The sequence below is a fragment of the Cloeon dipterum genome, chromosome 1 (genome assembly GCF_949628265.1).
Source record: "Cloeon dipterum chromosome 1, ieCloDipt1.1, whole genome shotgun sequence".
Taxonomy (NCBI): domain Eukaryota; kingdom Metazoa; phylum Arthropoda; class Insecta; order Ephemeroptera; family Baetidae; genus Cloeon; species Cloeon dipterum.
In genome coordinates this window covers 34,642,959-34,654,545 of record NC_088786.1, presented here as the reverse complement: position 1 = coordinate 34,654,545, position 11,587 = coordinate 34,642,959, and the positions used below count along the sequence as shown (strand labels likewise).

The window sequence follows — 11,587 nt, the reverse complement described above, 5'->3', positions numbered from 1 at the left end:
AATTGGCTGGAAAGTTAGCGTGCTTTTCAAATGGTAAGGGCTGTCTCCTTACTTGAAATCCGATTTAATTTCAAACCCAAGAGTTTCCCCAATAAGTGGCATACGCTGTTGGACAGATCACGACCAGAGGAATCGGAATATTCCAAGAAAATATGTTCAAGCACTGTAAATTTTGGAGAAAATTGGCAAAATTTGAATTTTTATATTGTAGGAAGGTACTTTTTTATTAATGCAAATTGTTGAAACAATTGTTTATCGGTCAATTGTTTAAGGCATCCAACAATTTAAATAATTTTCAATTGTTGCCCAGTATCATTCCACTTTAAACTGTTGCCTTTTGATTCCTTTCTAATTATTTTGCAATAGCCTCAACAAACAATGGTATAAATTGACCTTTTTCAAGCTGCAATGTGCATAGTTGTTCTGCAGACATCCTCCTTTTGCGGATTATGTTGATTTTTCAGTCACATCAACTCTCTGGTATTCCACAAAGATGATTATTAATTCATCGGGTGGAGTGCGGCACATTATTTGCGATTTATCAAGTGGTTCAACGATCCGTCCAGCACAAAATTTATTCCGAACACACTTTACCGGGAGGATGTTGAGAAAGGTGTAGGCTTACGACACTCCACCCTGACGCCCACACGGTTCTGCAGAAGGCCTTTGCAAGTTGGCATTAAAAACTTGGTCTCAAGAAATTTTCTATTCATCTCACAAACAGTGTGATTTTTTTAACAGACAACGATATAAATAAACAATGATCTTTGTTCTCGTTCTATTTTATACAGACTTTTTTATATATTCTCCTCACATTCTTGCCGAAATATTCGCCATTGGCTGCGTTTAGTAGGCTTCACGCTCGTCTTTGTTCTTCCATTCACGAAAATGTGCCCTCACTGCACGTTAAAGCTCACAAACTCTCACGTAGGGGTGGTTTGCTAAATCACTAGCAATTATTTTGCATGACTATATAAACCCTCGGTTGTTTCAGAATCTGTAAATCAGATCGTTTTTTAATTTTTTACGTGATTAATTTATTTTTCAATTCACCAGTTGCATAAACCCTAAGTGTTTGAATCCGCCAACAAATGGCGCCACCGTAGACTTTCGATTTTAAGGCACTTCCGCTGCGATTTCAGACTCAATCTAGCTACTGTGCATTCTTCAATTAATTTGCTATTTTTTGACGTTCTGAAAACCAAAATCGGTTTAGCCAATCGCCGTATAATCGTGAAAAACTATTTTCTTGAAATAAAAAAATCTTTTCCAACGTTTCTACGGCGAATGGCTGAACCGATTTTGGTTTTCAGCACGTCAAAAAATAAAGCAAATAAATTAAAAAAAAAGCGAAATAGCAAGATTGAGTCTGAAATCGCAGTGGATATGCCTTAAAACCGCTTAAAACAAAATTTTTAAGAAAGTCTGTGGTTGCGCCATCTGTTGGTGGCTTCAATAACTAAGGGTTTATGCAACTGGTCAATTGGGAAAAAAATATAAAACACTGAATCTAAGATTTTTGTCAAATTATGTATTTTACAAAAAGTGGGAACGAAACACTAAAGAAAAATAGCAAAACGCAGTGACATTAGTATTTAATCCGAGACGCCAAAAGCAGATGTTTCCTGCTCTTATAATTAACGCCTCTTGGCATTTGTTTGGTTGGTTTGTTTGCTTGTTTACGCGTTCACGTCCGAAGTGGCATACATATATTTTCACTCAGAAGAAAATGCGAGACAGAGAAAAATATGCTTAGTAAAATTGTGGTATTGCCAAAGTCTGCTCATTCCAATTTTTTCTTGCGCAAGACCTCTCGCAAGATAAGAAAGTGCGGCGCCAAAAACAGATATTTAATATTTGCCATCTTGAAATTAACGGGCTTTTAAAAGATTTTGCGTGCGTTTAAAAGGCAGTAAACCTATAAGTTAAAGGCATTTCGAAAACAAGTTATCGTCTGCCGAAATGAACGCGCGCATGTTTTATTTTGTCGGTGCTCCATTAGAACTAACATCTTCTCTCGCTGTTCTGCGCTACGCATTTAGGGGCTGCTGCCGCGCGCGCGGCCGATAAGATGATTACTGTTAAATTTAGTCAGCAACTTTCAAGTGGTCACTCGCCACTGTTCCTGGGGGAGCACGCCGCTCGGTCCGCCTTGAAAAATGTACCGAGCGCACCTCTTGCTGCTCGTGATGGTCAGCGCGGTTTGCTGCTCGCGAAGCGTGCCCGATTTCATGCTGGACCTGCTGCACTCGGATCGCCCCGTTGCCGACGTCGTCAGAAGTCTCAACCCCCTGAAAATCGGTAATTCGTTGCCCAACAAGCCTCATTCTGTACTTGTGTTACGTGTCCATTGAACGCCTACGCACGCAAGGATATGCAACCAGCACATCTGGCCAACACGCCGAGTTGCATAAAGCGGATTTATGGACATAATCAGTAGAAATCGCATGCATTTTCCCCAGAGGGCGAGAGGGTTGTTTATTTTTCCAATATTTGTGCATGTAATTCCTGTTTAACTAGTTTCGGCAACTGGTTCTAGACAGATTATGAAATCTACGTGCGCTCCTGCCTTCATTAAATTAAAAACGGATTAATACTGATGCAAAAAGACCCATAAAATGCTTAAAATAGAAATACATACTCTGCAAAAATTGTCTTAAAGCTCTTTAGTAAATATCCAAGGGAATTTTCTATGCATTTTTGTCTGCTCTGTAAAATTTTTATCTTCCCTAAAAAGCGAAAATATTTCCCGGCCAGAAAGCCACAAATTTTTGTGAAAATGAATCGTTACAAAATGTATTATTCGTCACAAAAAATGGCCAAGCCGGATTTAATCTGGATTTATGCAGTTATTCGGTCCTGAAATTGAATATTAATTTTTTGCCGTAATCCTCAAGCAAGGGTATGAGCTAAAAATCCAGATTCCCGCCATTAGAATCGCATTGTTGGCTCCTAATGTTTCTATTCCCTTGCTATGCACAAAGGGAAAAATAGCAGAGTTCTCAAAAACCCGCATTTTTCCAGAAAAACCCAATGCATTGCAAAAAAAAACTGTTTTTTGTGGGTTTTTTCTACAATTTTGCGCATTTTTTTAAACACATGCATTTATATGGAATATCAAAAATTCTTATGATGGTTGACCAAAAATAGGGATTTGTATAAAAATCAGTATTTTACCAAAAGACTGAAAATCTTAACTCTCATCGTAATTTTCCAAAATTTCCTACTTATTTGGCGCTAAATATGACTTTTTACGGATTAAATTCGGAAAAATGCGGAAAACCCAAAGAATAGTGGGTTTTTCCAGCTGGTTTTTTGCGCAAAAAATAAGTAAACCAACCACTTTCCACGGTCAAAAATGTACAAAATGCAGCTCATTGCTCTTCTATACAAAACCTCTGCAAAACCGCTAATCAATTTTCGTATTGGCAGTGACGGCGCAGAGCGAAAAACCGCAGCGCAAGGAAATTCAGATCCTTCATTTCACGATCCCGGAAAGCGTTCAAGGAGAGAACTTTCAAGATGGACAGCTCAAAATTTTCGCTAGCCTGCACAACCGGCGCCGCACCTTTTATGGTACACAATTTTTTTTAAATTAATAATTCAAGAAATACTAAATGGATTTTAAAATCGAGGGGTGGAGCGGCTGCTGCAAGTGACGCTGCGCTCGCCGGAGGAAAACTCGATGGACGTGGAGGCGCACCCGACCACTCTGATGCAGTTGTACCTGAAGCGGAACACGTGGCTCTCGGTGAACATCAGCAGCAGCTTCAAAACGTGGAGTCTGCTGGGCCGCAACGAGCTGCACGTGCACGTGCACGTGCTCAACCCCTACACGAACGTAGGCGGCGGGGGCGACCTCGAGTTCAACCTCGACGACAGCCAGAAGTTGCAGCCCGTGTTGATGCTCTTTTACAGCCTGGACAACCCACCTGCCAGGCCTGAGGGAGCGCTCGACGGGCACAACGTGTCCAAAAGAAGCGTGCCTTTCATGGATTTAAAGGTGCGGTGGTTTTATTTTTTTATCAGAAAGAAGGGATTAAAATATTAATTGGCAGGAACTGGACGATTATGAAGAGGAGACAAACAACATTTGGGACGAGGATTTCGGCGTGAGGGCGGCCTCCGCTCTGCACACCACCACAACGACCACTCCGGAGCCAAAAGCAACCGCGCATCCCGTGAAGAAAATGTTTAAAAACCCGTGTCGGCGGAAGCCGATGTTCGTGGACTTTACCGAAATCCAGTACAACAGTTGGATAGTCGCTCCCGAGGGCTACGAGGTTGGTAACTTATTGACCTTTGACTCGTTGTTTCTCAAACTAAAAGCTGATAATGCATGCGCAGGCTTATCAGTGTGCCGGCAAGTGCGTTTACCCTATCAGTGAACATTTGACCCCGACGAAACACTCGATAATCCAGTCTCTCGTGCACTCGACCAACCCTCGGAAAGCACAAAAACCGTGCTGCGTGCCGACCAAACTGAAGCCCATATCGATGCTCTACTTGGACCAAAACGGCGTCCTCACCTACAGGCTCAGCTACCAAGACATGGTCGTGGTCGAGTGTGGATGCCGCTGACAAGCATTAATTTATAAAAAAATTTCTTAAAAATAGCTGAAAGCATAATAATTTCTAGTCACCAAATTTGTGCATTTTGAGGAGCAATAAAATTTACTATATTTTCAAACCTGAATATAAAAGTGGTCTCTATTACAAATGGTAATTAAAATCCACCTTGAGCAATCAGCGCGTGGTATACAGTTTGATGCAGCGTATTTTCTCACAGCCTCCTCTCATTCTTTAATCTCGAGCGTAACAAGAAAATCTGTCTAACACAATCACGCATTGGAATGAACCACACTCTGCTGAACGCAGTCTTTGATTAGATGAAATTTCCCGTGGAGCTACTCTTCGCTGAAAAGCTCATTACACATTTCATTGTTCTTCTGGTTCAAGGCGTACGTTTTCCCTGCCACTTTGAATGTCTTGTACTTCGACTTCCGCAGCCTATGTTTGCTTCCGGGTATTCTCTCCACTTTGTGAATGTTGTGTCTAAGGAAAAGAAATAAAATTACAAATTACAAACGTATTAATTACCGGAATAAAACTTACTTGACAGTCATGTCTGGCTGTCTCAGCTGCAGACACAGCGCTACTTTGTTGTAAAAATTAACGTCCGAGACCAAATTCAAACGGGGCTCAGATGCGATATTAAAGTCAACCATGCTCTTTACAAAGGACGTGTCGACCGTGATAATCCCTTGCAAAACCACACCAGCGCTGCAAATTGTTAAATAATTTAATTAATATTTTTTACCAAGAATTGCAGTTTTTGGTTTTACTTTTTCTCGACGACAGAATGGGCATTTCTGTTCCACAGACTGAGCTGGACTTCACCAGCAAGGTTGAAGGAAATTCCGCCGGTCATCGAGAGTTCCGCCACAAAGCCATTCTGCAGGCTGATTTGTTCAAAGTGGTCGTGCAGCAGCATTAGAGCCTGAAAATTTTATAAAATAGGTCACAGTTGATTTCAACAGCTAGGTTTAAAAATTACCTGAAAAGCCGGCGTTCTTTCCGAGCCAGTTCCAGACCACACGTGCCCCATCAGTTCACCCTGGCCCTCGAAAAACACGAACGGCCGCACTTGCACGCCCATGACGGTCAGTTCCATGCCCGCGTTGGCACTCTCCTCCTCCTCAGAGGGCGCAGCAACATCGTCCGACGAGACGAAACTGCTCAATCCACCCGCAAACATTCCCATCTGAATTTGACAGGTAAATTTGAATATTATATTGGAGTTCTACAATTTCAAAACAAAACTCGAGGCAGTTGGAAAAGCCTCAAACTCTGAGGCTGCTAAAAATACTAAAATTTCATCAATTCCAAGTAAATTATTTTAACTTTTTTCTGTTACCTGCACTTATTTAATTTAATGTAAATTAAAATTATCTACCGTGAAAATGGCTTGCGCGTCGTCGCCTCCCTCAATGACGACATCCAGGGTGCTCCTCTTGAGGATGCCGCCGGCCAACTCGAGGGTGGAAACGAGACTGCCGTTGCTGCTGGCCGTGTTGAGGAATTCCCTGGTGAAGGCGGTGGCCATGCCCCTCTGCCCGAGCACGTGGTAGTTGTTCAGCCTCGTCTCGTTTTCGCGCAGGATCGACACGAAGGTCTGCCACAGCTCCTTTCTCTTTTCGGCCACCTGACGCAGTCTCTGCAGAAGATACTGGCCCACCTCCTGCGAATCCTTGGTGATGAAGTGGTTCATCGCGGCCAGCATTTGGTGCAGCTCCTCCTTGTCCACGCCGGCCTCGAGGAGAAGGTCGACGGCGAGCGTGCGGGCGCTCGAGTCGTAACGCCGGCCGAGCTGAAGGTACACTCTCATGCAAAGGTCGCGCACCTGTGGTAAACGAAAATATTTTAGTTAAATGTGCTGAATTCTTTGAAGATAACCGTTGCTTGAAAATCAAATATTTTAAATTGATTTTTTTTGTATAAAGGAAACAAAACAATACAAAAAAAAAATTATTAAAATAATGTTCATTTCATGGTTTAAATGTACTGCACAAACTATGAATTGCGTACGTGTTTTTAATAGTATTTATTTAATTTTAATCATGTGAATTAAATAATTCTAAAAATTACCTTTTGGTTCCACGCGGATTTTGGCATTCCGTAAATCGCTTTCATGCTAGTGACGCACACCTTCCTGCTGCCCGTTTGCACCAGCTCGATGAGGTCAGGGATTGTTTCAGAGAGGCCCAAGTTTTTCAGGGCTCTGATGTACATGAGTTTGCAATCCTCCTCGGATAGGTCGCAGCTCTGCAATTTCTTCAGTACCCAGTTGCGCACTTCGTTCTTTAATCCCTTCTCTGAATTTCCAGGCAGTTTGAGCCATTTTTTGGTCATTCCTGAGATCGTCAGGGCCAGAGTTTCGCTCAGTTTTTGACTAGGAATATTTTTCTCGGCCCGACTGAGCAAATCTACGAATAAAATTCAATTTATTAAATTTTCTCTGATTTAAAATTGAAATTAAATTACCTCTAATGACTGACTCGAGCGGCTGAGATCCGAATGAAAGAGACCAAAGGTACCTTTCTGGAAGGTCGATGGTTCTCTCTGAACTAAAATCTAGGACTTTGACGGCTGCGTTGTGCGACGCGGTTGTTTGCGCGGCAGCAACGATATCAATTAGCTGAGGCCTGAAATTAACACAAAATTTGTTAGAAAATTAACACCTCCGGCGGCTTAAAACAAATATTTACAAAATATCGGCATGTTTGGCGTGGCTCAACACCTTGGAAAGATCTTCTTCCTTTGACTTTCTCGCCACTTTCACAGCTTTAATGAACGACGAGGAGGATTTAATGGTGCCCAAGCTGGACGCTTGGAGATTACTCTTGTTGTCCCGAACCACTTTCGCGAACTACGTGAGAAAAATAATAAATTTCCAGTGATGATAAATATTTGCATTACCGATGGGCACTCATCTTGGCAGGTTTGCGGCTCGTTTTCCAATAAAATATCCTTTTTGACGTATTTCGCGCCGTTTTTGGACGATATTTGCTGGACGGCCTCCTCGAGAGAGGAGCCTTTCACTGGTTTCGCATCGCTCGACGAATCTGGCGTAAGAAATATTTTAATATATCAATCGAAATAATATTTATTTCCCGCTTCTCACCAATCAACTTGAGTTCCTGCTTGGCCGCCACGGATCCACCTGCCTCGTGTCGCACGACCACGGTCATTTCGTGGTATTCCGAGGATGTGATGCTGTCAACGGCGGAGGCGTCACTCTTGAGCACATACTCGGTTTTCCTGTTTCCATTCACAGCGAGGCCAAAGACCTGTATACAAATGAAATTATATTCATTGCTGGCATGGTATAAACGTCTTCATTAATTTTACTTTGTCAGGGTGGATGGTGAACGGGACGACGCCTTTGTGCGCGACGCAATTGCTCTTGGTCTTTTCAACGGCGATCCCATCACTCGTCGCGTATTTCACATCGCAGAATCCGGACGCGTCGCTTTCTTTCGCTTCGACGTCGAAAGTGCGAAACTGGAAGAGGCTGGCGATGCCCCTTTTCAGGTTCACCATCGACAGGTTTTCGTCCTCTGCCACGAACAGGTGCTTGACCCCGCCGTTGCTCCAGTGCACAAGGAAAGGGCTGTTCTTCAGCGACTCGAGATTGGAAGTGTGCGTCACGAAGCCATCAGGCGCAGGTGCTTTCCGTGATTTTATGTGGAGGATTGGCTTTTTCAACTGCAGAAAAATAAAATAATCAATTGTGAATTTATTTATAATATTAATAAAATTTTAATTTATATACAGCTGGTTCCAGATTATTTTTCAACTAAAAATTTTGTGCTAAAAATGCACCATTAACTTAAATAATAAGAATGTAAAACAGAAGTTATTTAATTTTAAATATAGAAAATGACAAAATGGTTATTTTTAACCTAACACAAGTAGAGTTTGTATTTATTCTTCGAAGAGGAGGTGACTGACGTTACGGCGCCACACCGGCAATGACCTTGTTCTGACATTCTTTCAGGCAGGTCCTCCTTCCTTGATTGGAGTATAGGTTTAATAGCCGAGAGGCGCCCTGCCCCAACATTCCTCGTCTAACGCTGCTATCGTGACGTGTGCAACGCGATAATTCCTCTCCAAGAGAAACCGAAAGCTATTTTACGGCTAACTTGTAATAAGTCAAACAACACATTTTCCTAAAATCTAAATTTGTCCTTGGTGCACAAACAAACTAGTAAAAAATGAACGTGATGCTATGAGTTTGTGTTAGCAGCGTAACCAGAAGACACGCGCGCGCGGCTCTCATAATCCTAACGGTACACTCGTAAGGCGAATGTGCCGCTCGACAAAACAAAAGTGCGTGGAAATTTTCTAAATTTCAGTTGCCATTTAAATAAAAGGAGGTGCGAATAGTGAAACTCGTGGGTTACGCTGGAGAATATATAGCCTTGGGAAACTCGTAATCGCGGAAGTATGAAATCATTCCACTGGATGCGCGCGGCCATAAATGAGGATGACATGTGCGGTTTTTTTATGTTGTGTAATTTAAGCGCCAGAGAAGAGATTTACACTACTTGATGTTCTTAGTTCAGGTAAATCGTGTTATCATAACTTTATTGATAGTCGATTCAACAACTGATAACCGCTCTAAATATTTATTTAAAAAATTAAGTGCTCTTATCTGTTGTCTCTAACAGCGGTACAAATTAAAAAATAAAAACCTCTATTTGGGCGCCAGATTTCACTAAAAGTCTTACATCAGCCCTTTTTGAAAAAATTTATTGCTCATCCATTTTGAGGTTGTGCAACAATTGTCTGGCCCTCATGTTTTTCCACATACTACTCAGAAGCCCCTATATGGTGGTCATTGAATTCTCTCCCCAATCATCAAATCACAATGATGGAGGGCGAAATATTTCATGCACAGGATGATCAATCGACTGGCAATATTATTTTGAACAAGTTTCGTCGCAAAAAATATCAGATAAAGAAAAATTTGTCAATAGAAGCCAAATCAAAAATAAAGAAAAAAAAATGGAATCTCACCGTGAGCTGTAGGATCTTGTCGTTGGCGTCGGCAGGGCTGTTCCACAGGGAGGCGACCTCGAGGGTGGCGGCGATCTGGAAGCCGACGTCCTTGGCCTCGGCACCGGTGGCGAGCCGCGTCTTGGGCTCGTCGAGCAGGACGGTGCTGACGAAATCGTACGCGCTGCTGCTGCCCACGTCGAATTGGCTGAACGGCGTGGACGGCGTCGCTGTGGACACAAGGCTCGTCAGCAAAAGCAGCAGGGCCGACGACGAGCAGCGGCCGACGCCCGACATCGCGTCTCCGTTCGAGCTACGAGCTAGCGAACGAGCGAGGGAACGAACCGGCCAACGACACGCACTTGACTGCAGCAGCCGCGCCGCGAGAAAGAAAGTAAAGTGGCCGGCGCGGCGGACCCGTTATGCCACAGCCTGCCCCGCTATCTAGCTGCGCGTCTTTACTGCTCTCTCAACCCGGCACAATATGCCCGCAGTGCTTCCTAATTACATTAATCTCATCGGACCCAGCAAATCTTTGGACATTTATATATTATGTCGCTGAGGGAGCGCCACGTTGGTGCTCGACATTGGGTGACCTCAGCACTGGGTCAACCAACAACCAACACCGGACTAACATTAAAGAGAGTGGGCTTTTTATTTGCTGCGTTCAGCTCAGAAGAGCTGGAGTGACGTGTGATCAATGAGTCGAGTTAGAGATTATTACGTGACGAGGATATAATATTTAGTTTTAAATTTTTTTGCAGAGTAATCATTATTTTTATTTAAAATCTTTATTATTCAGTGGTCCATATTATTTAAATAGCAATCACGCGTTTCCATATCGTAAATTGGATCAAGCCCCATTTGAAATCCTAGTAGTTATCTATTTAAAAAAATATATATTCAATTTGGTGGGAATTACCACGCCAGGGAGTGAAGCTTTGATTCAATTTAAAAATTAGGTTGAAAATATTTCATTTGTGTGGGCATCAATGAATGAAGCCGTGCAAACTCAGACAACAAATTTAAATATCAACAAAAAAAGACTTTAATTAGTTTAATTTTATATTTTACTTAATTGGCTTTAGCTTCACTGCATGAAGGGCACAAAAACTATTTAAAATGAGGTTTTTGAACTGCTCTCAACACACAACTTAATGCGATTTTTGAACTTACTCGGTGCTCCGTACGATAAGCGACCTGCAAAAAAAATAAGTTACATCAGATTCGTCGAGGTTTATTTTTAAACCAGTAAATCACTAAATTTTTCATTTTATAACATAAATTAAACTGAAAATATCATGAATATTCTAGAAAATAAACTTATCAAGAAAAGCAGAGCATCTATGTATCAAAATGCTGAGGATAAATATTTTTTTAATGGAGCTCAGAATCTCAGAAGCAACCGATAACTAAAAGGTCAATGCTGTTGTTAGACAGATAAAATGGTCTCTCGTCACACATGTTAAAATTCAGCTGCATTGCATCAGTATGAAAAAATTTATTTTTTGATTACAAAACAAATTCTTATCTTAACTCTTAAAAAACAATTCATTTTTTTCGGGGAGCTTGAAAATTACAAATTAATGAGAGTAAACTCACCAAGAACCAAGCAGGCAGAGATGAGAAACGAAGAGTATTGAAAGATCATATTGAAGGCCGAAATCCTATTCACTGGGGAGCTATTTTTAAACATCCACAAGTTGTTGAGTCTGCGAAAAGAGTGGTGAGCCCGAGTCACCGAGGCATTAAATCCTGACTGATTGAGAAAGTCACGCTGCCGTGCTTCCACTGACGAGGACGAGCTGCCGGCTTTTTCTGACTGAGCAGTGTTTTGTCGTCTCGTCCAAAAGGGAAGAACGAATCTCCTCACACATAGACTTCGGCCGCCGCGACTTGGGGCTCTCTCGATTATCGTCACGAGAACGGCAATCTGCTCCACAAGTCCACGCGGAGGCTGCGGACCGGAGGGAGGGAGGGAGGGGCAGGGTCTAGACGGCACTTTACTTTTCACAGACCTCGATAT

General features: G+C 42.3%; 2 protein-coding genes across 2 annotated transcripts; one reads left to right on the top strand and one right to left on the bottom strand.

Moving 5' to 3' along the window:
* Positions 1–1,363: 1,363 nt before the first annotated feature.
* Positions 1,364–4,626, top strand: LOC135944015 (bone morphogenetic protein 10-like). The gene is made up of 5 exons (XM_065490695.1): positions 1,364–2,301; positions 3,433–3,576; positions 3,636–4,003; positions 4,059–4,283; positions 4,348–4,626. The coding sequence occupies exons 1-5, from the start codon at positions 2,160–2,162 to the stop codon at positions 4,579–4,581; spliced, it is 1,113 nt and encodes a 370-aa protein (XP_065346767.1). The 5' UTR covers positions 1,364–2,159; the 3' UTR covers positions 4,582–4,626.
* On the bottom strand, positions 4,032–11,404 carry Mtp (microsomal triacylglycerol transfer protein). The gene is made up of 14 exons (XM_065490681.1): positions 11,164–11,404; positions 10,738–10,761; positions 9,583–9,791; positions 7,912–8,268; positions 7,685–7,850; positions 7,480–7,625; positions 7,269–7,429; positions 7,045–7,205; positions 6,649–6,986; positions 5,957–6,403; positions 5,558–5,764; positions 5,346–5,500; positions 5,116–5,283; positions 4,032–5,055 (listed from the first exon to the last, which is right to left on the bottom strand). The coding sequence occupies exons 1-14, from the start codon at positions 11,255–11,257 to the stop codon at positions 4,908–4,910; spliced, it is 2,781 nt and encodes a 926-aa protein (XP_065346753.1). The 5' UTR covers positions 11,258–11,404; the 3' UTR covers positions 4,032–4,907.
* Positions 11,405–11,587: the final 183 nt, after the last annotated feature.